Genomic DNA, 16,913 nt, shown 5'->3' with positions numbered 1-16,913 from the left:
GTTTCTGCAGTCCCATAACTCCACTTGAGGGGCACTGGGGTGGCCCAGAGCAAGTGGTGGTATAGTGCACATAGGGTGCCAACCACCCACATGGGTTGCCAACCCATGAAGTACAGGGTTTTGTTGTTCTAGAGGTGTTCTGAGAGTAGATTCTCTAGTAGCATATGAGAGTGGATTCATGGCTTTTCATTAAAAATCTCATTTGCTGCCAGAGAATCTAAACTCAACACCTCAGAAACAACAAAGCCCAATAACCCAATGGGTTAGCAATCCAGGGGCGTGGTTGGCACCCTCTGTGCACTACACCACCACTTGCTTCGGGCCATCCCAGTGCCCCCCAGGTGGAGTTATGGGGCTGCTGAAACCTCCATTATTCCCTGTGGGGGAAAAATCTTAAAGACGCATAAACCTCAAAAATTCCTAAGAAATCAATCCTTTGCCCTATTTGTAATCTGGGTGCACCACCCTTGGGGCACTGCCACCCAACCCACTGTTTTGCCCCTGAAGCCCCACATAAACAAGTTGAAAGAGTGAAGAGAATGATGAACAACAACGACACTTAATTTTTTGGCACAGTTATTTGAGAATTTTGTTGCAGGTGGGAGCCTGTGGCACTAACACAGCAGCACAACCCATTTGTGGGTTCAAGCAATCTTTCAATAAAAAACACTCCCTCCCCATGGAACAGTGACCACAGGTCATTTGAGATAGCAAGATAGACCAGTGAGCCAGCGTGGTGTAGTGGTTAGAATGCTGGACTAGGACCGGGGAGACCTGAATTCAAATCCCCATTCAACCATGATACCAGCTGGGTGACTCTGGGCCAGTCACTTCTCTCAGCCTAACCTACTTCACAGGGTTGTTGTGAGGAGAAACCTAAGTATGTAGTATACTGCTCTGGACTCCTTGGAGGAAGAGCGGGATATAAAATGTAAAAAAATAAAAATAAAAAAAAATAAAACTGCCTTGGTACTATGGAACAGCTTCAAATGTTCATTTAACTCAAGTGGAGTGAGCCGTAGCCCAAACAAATCAGCCTACTGTTCAGAATTGTTGAGATTTATCATCACTGCATTTAAGAAAGTGCAAAACCATGGATCATTGTTACAAGAAGGAGATAAGCAACTAAGATTCCTGGGGATGTCAATAAATTGGCAGGGATATTCCTCACCCCCCTCCTTTTGTCTCCTGCCCCATGTGGATGACCTGTCCCTGCAATGGCAAAAGTTGTGAACCACTGGCTTAGACATCATGTCCCACCAAATTACATTGTGGCCTAAATTACATTAGACTGCTCAACTTGGTCAACAAAATTTAGACACCACTATAACTCATAAAAATCAGAAGAAGAAGAAATAGCTCTTCAAAAGATCCCTGAACAAGTAAGAGATTCTTTCTAAACCTTTAGAAAGAAAAACCTGTGTAATTTCAGAACTTTTCCTAACCAGCTTCTCGAAAAGCTTTTCCACACAATTTATACCATGACTTTTAGCAAGCGCTTTGGAATTGCATTGAGCCCCCAAAGATATTTGGGTATTTCTGTCTCAAAATGCTGTCCAAATCCGTTTGCAAGCTCAGTTTGCATTTCAGTCACACTGAATACAACACCTACTTAACTAAACCATTCAAGCTCAACAGCTTTTTGCATATCTTATCTTCTGCTAATCACTCAGTGCCTCAGCTGGAGAGGAGAGAGTCAAAGAAGTCAATTTCAATTTCAATGCTTTTCCAAAGAACAAAGCATTCTGTCTGAAACACAGTCATTTCGATTTGGAAACAAAAATCTCTGTTTTTTTAATTCTTGATTTTGTTTTGGTTACAAAACCTCCAAAATTGCCATTTTCGGGCACAAAACGTTTTGTACCCAAATAAAAATGCACAAGCCAAATAGGCACTTAGGAGAACTATCCCTGCCATGACTTTCTTTATCCTTGACTCTGGGATGGGAAGCAAGGAAAGAAGGGAGGAATGTTGATTTGGAAACGAAAAAATTCACTTGATCCTTCTAATACCTCATCACACTCTTTCAAGTCTGATTCATTACACTCATTTTATCCTAAGTCCAGGAAATAGATAGAAAATATCTCCCATGGATTTTAAGGAGAGCTCAATGCACAGAGAGGCGCTGTATGAAAGCAGTTGTGGTACCATTTCTGCTCCAGATTCAGCCATAATGGCAGTGGTGGCCCATGAATGCGCCTCTGGGGTAGTGGCAGGAGGCAGCTTTAAGAGTAAAGTAATTCAGGACTCACCTCTGCAGCGGCGGCACCTGAACGCTATTTGGAGCCACAGTGTGCTGCCCAGGAGCCCCTACGGCGGGGAAGCGCCTCCACCACTCACTTGGCTTCCACGCCCGTGGCCAGGTGAGTGGCGGAGGTGCTTCCCCACCATAGGGCTGTTGGGCAGCACATTGCAGTTCTGAATAGTGTTCAGGTGCCGCCGCAGCAGAGGTGAGTCCTGAATTATTTTACTCTTAAAGCTGCCTCCTGCCACCACCAACCCGCTGAGGCGCGTTCATGGGCTGCCATTGCATAATGGATATGGATTCTATTCCTTTCCAAGGAAGGATGTCTCTCAATCATTCAGACAATTGAGAGACAGAAAATATCTGCCACCAGTCAGTTTGCAACTTGAATCAGTATCAGGACTACTCACTTCTTTTCCAGGTTTTCTAGAAAAGAGGGCAGAAGCAATGGCCACACAGCATTCCAGCAGCTGTGAGAGTTCCTGAATGCCTTTATATCTTTTTAACTACTGATCATTAAGTGGTGCAGTGGGGAAATGCTTGAATAACAAGCAGAAGGTTGCCGGTTCAAATCCCCGCAGCCATGATATAGGAAGATGCTGAAAGGCATCATCTCATACTATGCAGGAGGAGGCAATGGCAAACCCTTCCTGTATTCTACCAAAGAAAACCACAGGAGTCTTTGGGCACCGGGAGTCAACACCGACGTGACAGCACATTTTACCTTTAACAATACTGTATTAGGTTAGAACATTGAAGTGGACGTAATGGTTTTCCCCTTCTGACTCAGGAAACCTAGGATGATTTCAAAATCATTGTTCTCTGTCTACTGCCAGTCAGAGTAGATCTGCTGTTGCAGAGGCCAGACTTCCATCTGGATCTAGTTTGGCTCCAATTGAAACCTGAGGATTGATTTGCAATATCTAGGAAGAAATTCATGAGGAATAAGTTGCAAAAGTGGGTTCAGACCATTTTAGCCTCTTGACCTACCAACAAAATCTTAGAGAGCGCCTTCTTCTGCATGATCCCCACCTCACGTTAAAGTCATTTGAGGCCCGTCTCCAGTTAGAATGTTTGTCTGGTGGCAACCCAAATTAGGGCCTTCTCTGTAGCTGCTCCTGGGCTGTGGAATGCACTCCAGGCTGTAATTCGAGATCATTACTGCCCTTCAGGAGAGCCCTTCCTATCTGTTTGGCCTGGCCTTCCAGAGTTTTAAATGACTGAAAAACTGTTTTTGGGGGGTTTTTTTGTTTTTAAATGGTTGCCCTGGATCTCCAGGGGTTTTTACCTGTTTTTTTAGGGTTTTTTTAGGGTTTTTTATAGATCTGATTTTAACTGTTAACTTGTTTTAATTGTTTTTACCTTGTTGTAAACCACCCTGAGCCATTTTGGAAGGGCGGTATATAAATCAAACTAATAAGAAGGAGGAGGAGAAGGAAAAGGAAAGATGCTGCAAGTTCAAGATCATCTCTATGCTTGGTTATAAACCCGATTTATCTGATTTTCTTCAAGAAGATTGGGATCTCAGACCAAATGCCCTTAAGACACAAGCTAAAGCCTTAGTGCCCTAGGATGATTATCATGCCTCCTGCATTTAAGGGAAGTTTTTCCCATTAATTATCCCATCGTTCACAGATTTTGCAGCTATGATTTGTCATTAGTATCAAAGGAACTTGAGGTGTTTCCCTTCAATTATCTGAGAACCATTCTAATAATAGACCTTATTTGGATGCCAATTTTTCTGGTGACTCCCCTATGGATGCATAGGCTGGGTTATGCTGGATGACTTTCATTGAGGCTATAATTGTAAGCACAGGAGTACCATTGGATGCTGTATATAAGAAATGGGGTTGATTCCTTTCTCTGAATCAATACTTTTGTTCTTAATTCTAAAATGTCTAGGATCAAAGTGCCAAGCTTTAAACCACATTCCAGAATATTATTTAGCAGTATGAAATATGAATCCTTGGAAATAGAGGCCTTTAAAACTTCTGCAGTGTGAAATTTTGTGTGAAACACCTTTAGGTAAATGAGTGATACTCCTTTAGGTAAAAGGAGAATTAGCAATTACTACTTATAAGTAACTTTAGGATTATTTAGATTTCCAGTTCTCCACGCACTATGACCATTCCAGTATTCTTAATGAGTATGGCTTCTCACTTAGATGTAACCATTGATTCTGTTGTGTCATTAAACATGTATTCTGGTATTGCTAAGTATAGTTGTGACATGTTAGATGCTGTATATATTCACAAACATGTATTCCTAACTAGATGGATGACTGTTTATTTCATGGTTGTTTGCATTTTACTTATGAAAGGATTTCATGGAATTTAGAGAAAAGGGAGTAATGAGAGGACTGTAAACAGCAAATGTTAACTAACTGAAACATGATCACTAAAGAACTGCTGCAGACTATTCTGTTTATGTGGCAGAGAGAGGTTTTGCCATTTTTACTTTATATGGTAAGTTATAAGTAGAATTTTATGTTGTTTATTCAGTCTATTATGCAGATGGTACTTGATTAAAATCTATTTTAAACTATGGTGATTACTGCAAGATAGTGTGAACAAAACAGCTCTCCTACTGCCATTAAAGGCCTTGGAACTATTGCAGTTTATTTTAAATATGCTTATAGGCACTTCTTAACTTCTCAAGGGACATTTAGATATCACCAATGTGCCTTATTTGATAGTCTTAAATCCTTTACTATATATCCTTGTGATCTATTATTTGTGCAACATGGTTAATACACACATTTTTAAAGTAAGAGACTATTGCTTTCTTGTGATAAATAACTTAAATACATCACTATAATTAAGCAATAAGGCCTGACAGGAGGTGGATTACCATGAGCTAACTACACCTCTAGGGACTTCAAAGCACAAGTCTATGCTTAGCAGAATAAGTATGAGGATTTTTAAAATTATTTCCCATCTGTCTCTGTTTTGGTGGTTAGCAACAAAGTCTGTATAACTGCTACTGTAGATGGTTGTAAGCATAAGATAGAACATCATTTCCATTATTTTCAAGGTTATTAGTTGAATAATTCTTTTTTTAATTTCCAGGGTGTTTTTTTTTTTTAAAGAAAATAAAAGAATTACTGTAGTAAATTCTTTCTCTTAGTATGGTGGAATAGGTCATTCAGGTCAATAGGTCACGGAGGTTGTTTCAGAATTTGTTCATCTTACCAGATTACAGTTTTCATACTTAACTTTTGTACATGGCAAGGTTAACTCACAGGGTTATAATTTATATTATAAAGAGTTATCATTGTATCCCAAATATGAGTTTATCCAGATGACCTTTTAGAAATGAATAGACACATTTTCTCCTTAGTGCTATACACATGCCTTCCTGATTCATCAGCAGTAGCATGATATTCTGTCCATGTGTAATGGGAAGAGGCATAGCCTTTCTGCAGAATCTTGGGATGTCAATTCCACACTGAACAAAGAGAACATGCATCAGCCATTTATGTGGGGAAAGTCATGTGACAACTCAATGGCTTTAGTGGGGGTCCATTGAATCTAGATAAGTTTACCGGAAAACATGTTTAAAGATCTTGAAATTATACAGATACAGAGTTTGAGGGAATTCATCATTGATTCACTGACAGTTTGTTAATCCTAAACCTGTCTTTATTGTGAACTGCTTGAACATTTAGGAATGGGCAATATACGTGTCATAAATAAATGTCAGAGACAATAAGCAATATATTTTATTATTTATTTTATTTGAAATATTTGTATTTCCATTTGTATTTTCACTCTGGTTCTCAATAAAGCCTCTAAGCTTCAGATGTGTAACAATTAGATGCAACCAAAATGTAAATTTATAATCAACTTAGGAAAGCAAAATTATATAACTTAGAACTTATATAACTTAGAACATTTAAATTGAATTCTGTATGAAAACATGTAAGATATAAAATTTGGATTATTAAAAAAGCTATAATTAAAATATAATGTTAATCTGCTTAACCCCATATGCATGTGGTCTGAATATTAGATTGCTTAGATTAGATTGTTTAGATTGCTCTACACTATAGTGATGGGTGGTGAGTATTTGGCATTTTTGTTTTTTAATGTGGTCTGTATTTTCTTGGCAGGCTAATGGAGGAGAGAAGAGACCTGCTTCTGATATAGGCAAGAAACCCAAAACTCCCAAAAAGAAGAAGAAGAAAGACCCTAATGAGCCACAGAAGCCAGTTTCTGCCTATGCATTATTCTTCCGAGACACTCAAGCAGCTATCAAGGGTCAAAATCCAAATGCTACCTTTGGCGAAGTTTCTAAAATTGTAGCTTCTATGTGGGATGGCTTGGGTGAAGAACAAAAACAGGTAAAAATGATAAGTATGTGTGTGTTTGCATATGTCTGAATGCATGTGATTAACTTTGTTTTAGAAAATGCAAAGTGTACTAATAAAGTAACTATTAGGTTATTTTATTAGTAGAATTGAGCTTATAAAGCTTAATTAAAAATTAAGCTTATACATTAGGCTTATATGTGGCACAACAATCTGGATCAGAAGAGCTGAGGGTCTAGTGTCTACATGCACATCTGGGAACCCTGAGTTGTAGAATCAAAGAGGCTATTCGCACGCTCAGGCAAAACCAGGCTAAGGAAGCCCAGCCCAGTTTTGCCTACACGTGAGAACTGTTGGGAGCTGTTTGGCTCCCAGTGGCACTGCAGCAGCAAAACCACTTAGGGAGCCCACCTTAAAAATGAGGTTAAGGGAACAAGCTCTCCCTTGACCTCATTTCTTCAATTGTCTGCCAGTCCCGGCTGCTTGCAGCAGGGGCTGGAAGACTGCAGGGCTCTCTGCCAGTGCCAGAGGAAGCTCCACAATGCACTGCACACTTGTGCAGTGCATTAAATGCATTATGCATTTGTGCTGTGCATTGTGGAAGTTCCGAGGGCCTCCAAGCCCCCAAACCTCTCTGCTGCCAGCAGTGGCGGAGGATCGTCTGGCTATGCACGCACCCAGCAAAGAGGAATGGATTGTCTCTGGAACATAGGAACACAGGAAACTGCCATATACCGAGTCAGACCATTGGTCTTTCTAGCTCAGTATTGTCTTCACAGACTGGCAGCGGCTTCTCCAAGGTTGCAGGCAGGAATCTCTCTCAGCCCTATCTTGGAGAAGCCAGAGAGGGAACTTGAAACCTTCTGCTCTTCCCAGAGCGGCTTCATCCCCTGAGGGGAATATCTTGCAGTGCTCACACATCAAGTCTCCCATTCAGATGCAACCAGGACAGACCCTGCTTAGCTATGGGGACTATCCATGCTTGCTACCACCAGACCAGCTCTCCGCTCCCATTAAATAGACGAGCAATACGCTCTCCAGGCTTTTCAAGACAGGCGCCCCTGGGTGGAAGGGGGCCCAGAGGCCAGTTAAGGGGCCCCGTATGGCTAAGGGCCATTCCTCTTGAGGCACGGGCTACAGGCAGCCTGATGCTTTGGCCCATCACCCAAAGAAACAGCAGCAGCCAGCACATCACATCGTGGCTGCTCTGGAGAGCAAGGGAGCAGTGTTCCCTCTCACAGGGATTTCCAGACGCTGACGACCACAACTCCCATAATCCCCAAGCAAAGGCTATTGCAGCTGGGGATGCTGGGGGTCGCAGTCAACAGCATCCGGAAATCCCTGCCAGAGAGATCACTGCAAGGGGACAGCAGCTGGACTGCCCCCCCCCCCAAGAATGCAGCCTCTGCTCACTTGGGGAATTCCGTGCAGAGAGTGGGCCATGCACCTCTCTGTGGGAAGCAATCAAATGGAGGAGCTGGGCATGGGGCTGGGCGCCAGTGTTCTCCCTAATTTTTCCCATCTCTGTGTACGGAATGAGTTTTGTTCTGAGCAGCAGTATCAAGGCAGTGTGTGCACACCTGCATTCAGAGTGGGGTCTTCCTGAGTCAACCTGAGCAGGATCTAAAATTCACTGAGCGGACATCAAAGAACTTGTGAGCATGCACACGCCTTAGAGGGAACACTGCTGGGCACATCGATGTTTAGCAGCTCTTGTCCTAGCAGAAAAGTATCTCTGTGTGTTCTCGGAGGGGTGGGAAGGAACTACCCTCCCAAACACAGGCAGTCAGGTGCCTGCCCAAAGCAAGGGTCCCTTCCACTCCAGGCATTTGGGGTGGAATGCTTCTCTCTCGCCTTCCACCCAGCCTCTGCTTGCTCCTCAGGAGGAGGCTATTTTGGGCACTGGCTACCAGTGCCTGGCCCACATTCACTTCCCTCCGAGACCCATAGTTCCCAAACGAACAGGAAACCCATGCCAGCCCTCTCTGGGTGTGGGCCCAGCCCTGCTTCCCATGGCCCCCACAGCTGTCACCAGCCTGGTCTAGGAAGCACCTTTGCCACCCCCTGGCCCCTCCCAGGGCCTTATGTAAGGGCAGAGAGGGCCGGCGCACTCCCTCCCAGCCACCTCTCACAGCAGCAGCTAGTTTGCCTGCCAAACACCGCCCCCTCCAGCTGGCAGTAGCAGGGCTCGGCCATACATGTGGGGAGACACGTGTGTGGCAGTTCCAAGAGTGCGTGGGGGTGGCCATGCGCACTGCTGCCTGAGCAGGACACGTGGGGGTGCCCGTATGCATCTCCGGCTGGCTGCTCCAGGCAAGCAGATGCCCAGAGACGGAGCCGACGGCTTGTATGGGCATGCTGGGGAAAAAGAGCTGTGGGTCTGCAAGGAGGGGCCCTGCACTGGAGGGGCCGAGAGACACATGCACCAGTGGGCAGACAGGCACCTCTTTTAGGCTGCACTCCAGGAGCTGGCCTGCAACTGTCACGGAATCAGCGCAGAAGGCCCAAGACCCAAAGGCTTTCAGGAGCAGAATCTGGAGCTGTTCTTATGGTAACAAGCATGACCTGTCCCCCCAGCCAAGCAGGGTCCACCCTGGTTGCACGTAAATGAGAGACTTGATGTGTGAGCACCACAAGAGACACCCCCCCCCCGGGGATGGAGCCGCCCCGGGAATAGCATCCAGGTCCCAAATTCCCTCCCCGGCAACTCCAAGGGAGGCCTGGGAGAGATCCTCACCCACAACCCCGGAGAAGCCGCTGCCAGTCTGGGCAGACAACACTGAGCTAGATAGACCAAAGGTCCAACCCGGAACATGGCAGTTCTATCCCTTCTGTGTTCTATCCCTTCAGCAGCTCCAGAGCCTGCCTGCCTGCTGCAGGCACCGACCCCAAGGAGCTCAAAGGCGGACCCTCCTTTCCTGGGGAAGAAGCAGCCAGCTGTCCCCTGGACCTTGAAGCCCAGTCCTCTGTTGGAGGCACTGAAGCCCCTAGGAAGATGATGGGGGCAGGAAGGGTCATACTGCCATTCACACTGGGTGGGGGCTGGCCACAGCAACTGGGATTCTCCCTGTAAAGGCATCTCATAGTCTCTTTCCCCTGGCTTCCCAAGACAGAGCCCCAGCTCTTGCCCCAATTCAGGCCAAGCTAACTGAGCCTCTCTGACCTGGGGAAGGTAAGCTTTTAAAGGCTTCCTCCCCTAGCTGCTTTGAGCCCTTTATCATGATTGTGAGAACGGGCTCATAGTTCCTATATAAAGACCCAGGAAAGGAAACCAATAGATTAGTTTTCTGGGCCTTCACATAGTACATATATTACTTTATACTATATGTACAAAGAGTCAGTACCAAGCATAAGCACAGCCCTGCTGGATCATGCCCAAGGACCATCTAGTCCAGCATCCTGTTTTACACAGTGGTGATGCCTCTGGGGAGCCCACAGGCAAGTGGTATGTGTATGCCCTCTCTCCTGCTGTTGCTGCCCTGCAACTGGTATTGAGAGGCATTGTGCCTCTGAGGCGGGAGTTGGCCCACAGCCACCATACTAGTAGCCATTGATAGACCTATCCACCATGAATTTGTCTTAAGCCCTTTTTAAAATCCTCCAAGGCTGGTGGCCATTGCCACATCCCATGACAAAGAATTCCATTAGTTATGCACTGTGTGATAAAGTACTTCCTCTTACAAGTTCTAGATTTCCCAACCTTCAGTTTCATGGGGTGACCCCTGGTTCTAGTGTTGGAAGAGAGGGATAAAAATTTCTCTCTGTCCACCCTCTCCACTCCATGAATCTTTGCATTAGTAGAATTAAGTAAGAGAACTTTGGCATAAATCTGAACAAACTTCTGGTTTTTTAGTGCTAAACACAGGGCCAACCGAGACATGACTTTAATCACATCACTGGCCTATTTCTAAATTTTATTGTAAATAACACATTATCCTCTTGATCAGGAAAGTGATAGAGGCCTTACCCCCCACATTTACAATCTGTATTTCCCCTACCCTCTGTGCTGTTTGTTTTTGGAGGTTGGAAGTGACCTATTGGGATCCAGCTGAACCCCCCCCCCCCCGGCAAGGACAAATAGCACATGAAAGTAACCTGCTTTGCATCAGTACTGCAACAGAGAGTAGGTTTAATGGACCTATCTCCAGCTACAGTCCTAATCCAGATCATCCCCCCCACCAAGTGTGTGCTGTTTATAGAAAGAAAAAGCAAACACAAGCCAGTGATGTGATTAAAGTTGTATCTAGATTGATTCCCAGTCTGCACTCTAACATAAAGCTGATTTATGTTAGGCCCATAAGATAATATCTCCGGAGAGGAGAGCTGGTCTTGTGGTAGCAAGCATGACTTGTCCCCATAGTTAAGCAGGGTCTGCCCTAGTTGCATCTGAATGGGAGACTTGATGTGTGAGCACTGCAAGATATTCCCCTCAGGGGATGAAGCTGCTCTGAGAAGAGCAGAAGGTTTCAAGTTCCCTCCCTGGCTTCTCCAAGATAGGGCTGAGAGAGATTCCTGCCTGCAACCTTGGAGAAGCCGCTGCCAGTCTGTGAAGACAATACTGAGCTAGATAGACCAATGGTCTGACTCAGTATTTGGCAGTTTCCTATGTTCCTGTGTAACATAACATAAGCTGATTTATGAAGGCCTGTAGGAGGACCTTCTCTGTGGCCGCCCCTCTTCTTTGGAACATTCTTCACCTCCAAGATTCATTCAGCTGCTTTTAAGGCCCTTCTTAAGACACACCTGTTTCATCAGGCATTTGGCCTTGAATTTTATTTTATTTTTTAAATTGATTGTTGTTGGTATTTCCATTGTTCATTGCCTAGAGTCTTTGGAGGAGGTGGTATATAAGAAGTTTCAATAAATAAATAAATAAATTTTTATCTATTAGCTTTTCTAGCATTTACTTCTTTTAGGCTGTCTCTTGCTGATTATAAAATTATTGTTGCATGATGGCAAAGAAAGCATGTCCCTGTACGTTCCTTCCACATACTTTGCTCTTTGATATGATAGGCAGTGGCAGTGGTCCATAAACGGCTTTCCTTTCCAGTAATATTTGATAGCTTTTGTGAGGTCTCGTATCAGCACAATATTTTTAAGTATTCAGTTCTGTAGCATATTGACGCACAAAGTGCTTTTCAGTTTTTAGTACATTTGTAGGCAGATTTTACCTCTGTCTCCTTGTCAGTAGAATAATAGTAAAGAAGAATGCTTACCTGCTTCTCATTTCCAGGTCAGCTCCCTGTAGCTCTGTTTGCCATCTTCTTTTATGTTCTGTTATGGGCACCATACAATAATGTTTTCCTATCAGACTCATTCCTGGCTATGATGCTAGGAAGAGTTCTAAATTTTTTGATGCCATTCAGGGGCTGTAATAGCCTACTGGCGAAAATAAAGCACTTGCAAGATTATTTTTAAATTTTTATTTCTCCTCAGCGCAACTATCATTTTAGCCCTGAACCACAATAAATATCCTCATACACTGTAAGGGTTGGAGAAAAATAGCTTTGCTTTTGGGGTATATCCATATTTGTATTTGTCTAAGTTTGTTTTTGGGTTGTTGTTTTTTAATCTCAAGGGATCTGTTTGCTACAATGAACAAAACTTTTTTTTTTTAATGAAATGAAAAAAATAATTAAGAAATTCAAGTGTATCCCTTCTGCAATGCAGGAACATTCAGTCTCTAAAGGTTTTAATGTAACTAATGTAGTTAGTATGTAACTAATGTAGCCCTGAGCAGTAGTGTATGGGATAAGGAAGTGCATGAACCTGTTCGGAGGACCTTTTACGGAGGCCTCCGAACAGGATCAAACACTGGCCCGTACAAACGTTTGGCGGGGGTGGGTGTAGGACTTTAAGGGTGGGGGAGGGTGCCCTTACCCCTTCCCGCACTTTTCCCCACTGGCACTGGAGTTCTGTAAAATCCCTCGGGCTGGTAGTGTACCTCCCTGCCACCCCTTCCCCTCTTTGGCCGGAAGTGGCTGGAAGTACCGGGCGCGCATGTTTGCACGTCATGATCACGCTCGAGCCCAGCTGGCGTGTGTGTGTGTGTGTGTGATGTGCATAAGTGTGCTCCCAGCGTGCACACATGTGCCTGGTACTTCCAGTCGCTTCCGGCCGAAGAGGGGGAGGGGCGGCAGGGAGGTACACTGCCGCCCCGAGGGATTTTACAGCACTCCAGCGCTGGCAGGGAGAAAGTGGGCAGAGGGGGTAAGTACATCCCCACACCCTTAAAGTCCTACCCCCACCCCTTCGAACCAACCCCGCCCAGTTACGTGGACATCCCTAGTATGGAAGGGGAAAGCTATAAATATTTTTAAATAAATAAATAAATTGGTGCTCCTTTCACTACAGTGGGGGATCTACAAGGCCCTGCTGCCAGCCCTTGGCCTGCATTTTAATGGCTGATTGCACCTCAGTTAGGAGCAGCATCACAGCCTTAAGGATGATCACAGCTCTTCTTAGCCACCCCAATAAGGCCACAGTATGAAGAGGAAGCATCAAGCTGCACAGCTTTTAAGCCTTTAACCCCTCCGCTCCAATAGACAGCTATAGCCTTGGCTCCCTGGGCCATGATGTCTCTAAGGAATGACCAGAACCCATATCATGCCAAATGTGTGCCTCACCAAAAAGCTTATCCAGGCATCTCAGACCTGCAATTCACTTGCAGTTGTGACTGAAAGAGCCTAACTTGCTATACAGAATGTGTGAGGTCGGCAAAACAAACAAACAAAAAAGCAACCCCGATATAAGCCACTTCCTTGGATGGACAAAACATTACTCGGCACCCAGAAGGATAACCAGCAAAGCCCACACTGTGCTCCAGGAATGGGGGGAGCGATGCTACTCATGAGACGAGTGAGTGTCTGGGCATCTTCATAAACTTGCATGCTCTGCCCACCCAGACTTTTCTAACCAATGAGAAAGTCCCTTGTGCTTCATGCATCATCCAAGACTGGTTAAGGGAAATATGCTGCGTCTTAGGCAAACTTGGGCAGGTAGCAACATTTCTTCGTATCCTTAGAGCATTCCTACCTCTTGCTCTGCTTCAGATTCTACTGGATAAAGAGCAAGGGAATTGTGCAACTTCACAGTGGGAGGCTAGTGGGCACTGAAGAATATGTGGAGGTGTAGGCCCCTCAAATCCTTCTTTTCCCTTCATAGGGAGTTTTCAACAAACAAGCAGTCAGCAAAGATGAACTAATTTGTCCCTTGTTCTTAGGATTTACACAGAAATCATTGCTGACAATTCTTTTCTTTTGAGTATTTGCCAGACATGTTATGCTAATTGACAGAAACATCCAGGGGTTTCTCATTTTCCAGCTGTGTTTATTTGACTAGCATATGGGAACATTCAAATTATTAAAGGAAAGCTGTGTTAATCACTTGAGTTTGTCAGTTCTTCTTTGTAAATTATAGAGAAACTAATGTGTATTACACTGAAGAACACAAAGTAAAGTAATCTGAAAGGCTACTACTTATCGTGTAAGTCTAAAAGCTTTAAGCCAAGTCAGGCCAGTGATCACTCCACCATTAGTAACATTGGCTTAAAGGTCTGCCAGACAAGAGTATTCTGTTTAGTAATCATAATTCTTTATGTGCAACTTCTAAGAACAACTAGATTGGCTAATGGCCCAAACACAAAGGTGATGGATCACTTGTCCTGTTGCCAGTCTATGTAGACAATACTGAACTAGATGGACCAATAGTCTGACTCAGTATATGGCAGCTTCCTGTGTTCCTATGTATTAAAAATATTTTCCCCATCTCCTACAATTCTCTAATGTGTATAGCAACCTCTTTTTCTTGAAGTAACATACTGGATTGAATGGGCTTTTTGTCTATTTTAATACAGGAATTACATTATAAGATTTGAATATTATACTTTTGCATCATGAGAGTGACTGCTTGCTTCAGGCTTCTGAAGCATACAGTGTACTCAGACTAAAAACTCAGTAGCAAAATGTTTTGGAGTCCCTTACAGACCTTCCTTCCTGCAAGTAGTAGACCTAAAACAGATAGCATAAATAGAAGCCAATATCCAGACTAACACAGTCTATGGAGAAGGAATGATTTTCTTCTATCGCCCCTTCCTATGAAACCAACTGTGATTCATGAAAATATGTCCTGAGGGTTGTCCCATTAGGGACATATTTTCAGGAGTTACAATCTGTTTCAGAGGTGAGAGATCAACAAAAATTGTCCCTTCCCCATAGCGTGTGCACACACACTTTATTTCAATGTTGGCCAGTGTTCCTCTGCAACACTCTCAAATGATAAAATACAAGCTGTCGCGACCAAGATATGAATGCTCATTGTAGATCCGTACTTAATGTAGGTTCTGCGAAGAATATTACAAGGATGTGTGAAACAATTCAGGTACAATATGATTTGTACCTGAATCTGGCCAATTCGGATGATTTGTAGACAAAACAAATCACCCCTGTCCTCAATTGCCCAGATTCAAGTACAAAATAAATCACCCCGGATTCGAACCCCCCAAAAACTTGAAGTTTCAGACCTCCATTTTGTGGCCACAGTGGGTTGGCTGGTAGTCCCCAATGGGTGGAAGCGACCACTCAAATTTCAAAGAAGTTAGGCAAAGGGGTGATATTTAAAGAGTTTTTCAAGTTGGTGTGTCTTTAAGCTTTTCCCCATAGGGAATAATGGGGATTTCAGCAGCCTTATAGCTCCATGTGGAGGCCCAGAGTGGGTTGTGGTGGGTGGTAGTGCCCAATGGGTGCAAGGAAGTTACCTGCCAGATTTCAAAGGAATTGGGCAAAGGGGTTATTTTTAAAGAATTTTTGAAGTTTTGAAGAATTTTTGAAGTCTTTAAGCTTTTCCCCCATAGGGAATAATGGGGATTTCAGCAGCCTTAGTTATAACTCCCCATGGTGGGGGGCACTTTCTGAAGTTTGTGCATCTTTAAGCTTTTTCCCCCCATAGGGAATAATGGAAATTTTTTACCAGAGAATCATTTTCCACCAGAGAATCTACTCTTCAGAATATCTCAGAAACAACAAAACCCAGTGCCCCATGGGCTTGTGGGTTTGGGGGTGGTTGGCACCCTATGTGCACGACACCACCACTTGCACTGCATGCTGATGCCCCCCCCAAGTGGAGTGGTGGGGCTGCTGAAATCCCCATTATTCCCTATGGAGGAAAAGCTTAAAGATGCACAAACTTCAGAAATTCTTTAATAATCACACCTTTCTCCAATTTTTTTTTTTTTTTTTTGGAAATATGGGTGGTAGCAGGCACCCATTGGGGCATTAGTCTACCACCTGACCCACTCTTCTGTCCCCGAAACCCCTTTTCTGCCTCGAATCTGCCCCAAAGACATGCCATCTTGATTGATTGATCAATCTTCAAAAATTCTTTAAAAATCACCCCTTTGCCCAATTCCTTTGAAATCTGGCTGGTAGCTTCCTTGCACCCATTGGGCATTACCACCCACCACAACTCTCTCTAGGCCACCCTGGTGCCCCGCATGTGGAGCTATAAGGCTGCTGAAATCCCCATTATTCCCTGTGGGGAAAAGCTTAAAGATGTGCCAACTTAAAAATTATTTTAAAATCACCCCTTTGACCAATTTCTTTGAAATTTGGGTGGTCGCTTCCACCCATTGGGCATATACCACCCACCCCACTTTTTTGCCCCAGGACCCCTTTTTGCCCCAATAGATTCAGATTCAGAAAAATCGGGTACAAATCTAATCTGGGGTGATGGGGGGGCAGATTCAGACCCAAAACAAATTGGGGGTTATTCAATTCAGGCACAAATTGAAACAAAATATTGATTTGTGCATATCCCTAGAATCTGGTACTATTTATACCTTGGCATTATACTAGGTGGATCCCTACTTTGCTTGGTGGGCCAGTCTAGAACTAAACAGGGGGGCAACAAAGTCCGCACTCCTGTGTGGGTTTTCGAATAGGCAGTACTCCCTGCAGAAATGTTGCTTGTGGCTTCCAGTTCTTCCTCTTGCGTTTCTGAACAAGAAAACTATTAGATTTAGCTACCATCTTATATTTGTCTCTTGTTTCAGCCATGTTTTCAGATGTTTATCACATAAAATTAAACACTGATACCAAATTATTTAACTTTTTGTATATTTAGTTGCTACTGATACTCTTTGTTTTACTGCCTTTTCTCTCTCTCCTTTCCCATGGCATGCCTTTGCATGATGAGTTATTTGTAGGGAATTTTCTGTAGATCCTTTTTCTTTGCACATTTTTACTGGAAAGGGGAAAAACACATACAAAAGAAACGTGGATGTTGTGATGGCCACTAGTTGGATGACTTTAAAAGGGGCTTAGATAAATTATGGAGGGCAGGTCTATCAATTGCTACTAATCT

At 43.9% G+C, this 16,913-nt stretch overlaps 1 protein-coding gene across 8 annotated transcripts in view; it reads left to right on the top strand.

Annotated features, from left to right (window-relative positions):
• TOX (thymocyte selection associated high mobility group box) overlaps window positions 1-16,913 on the top strand; it is a 347,867-nt gene that overhangs the window by 288,193 nt on the left and 42,761 nt on the right. For all 8 annotated transcript variants that reach the window (XM_053250482.1, XM_053250485.1, XM_053250477.1 and 5 more), the window contains one exon: window positions 6,357-6,587. In XM_053250482.1, coding sequence (XP_053106457.1) covers window positions 6,357-6,587 — 231 coding nt within the window. The remainder of the gene's footprint in view (window positions 1-6,356; window positions 6,588-16,913) is intronic.

Source organism: Hemicordylus capensis, chromosome 4, assembly GCF_027244095.1.
Source record: "Hemicordylus capensis ecotype Gifberg chromosome 4, rHemCap1.1.pri, whole genome shotgun sequence".
NCBI classification, from domain to species: domain Eukaryota; kingdom Metazoa; phylum Chordata; class Lepidosauria; order Squamata; family Cordylidae; genus Hemicordylus; species Hemicordylus capensis.
Note: the sequence above shows the minus strand (reverse complement) of the source record. Positions and strands in the feature narration are given on the sequence as shown.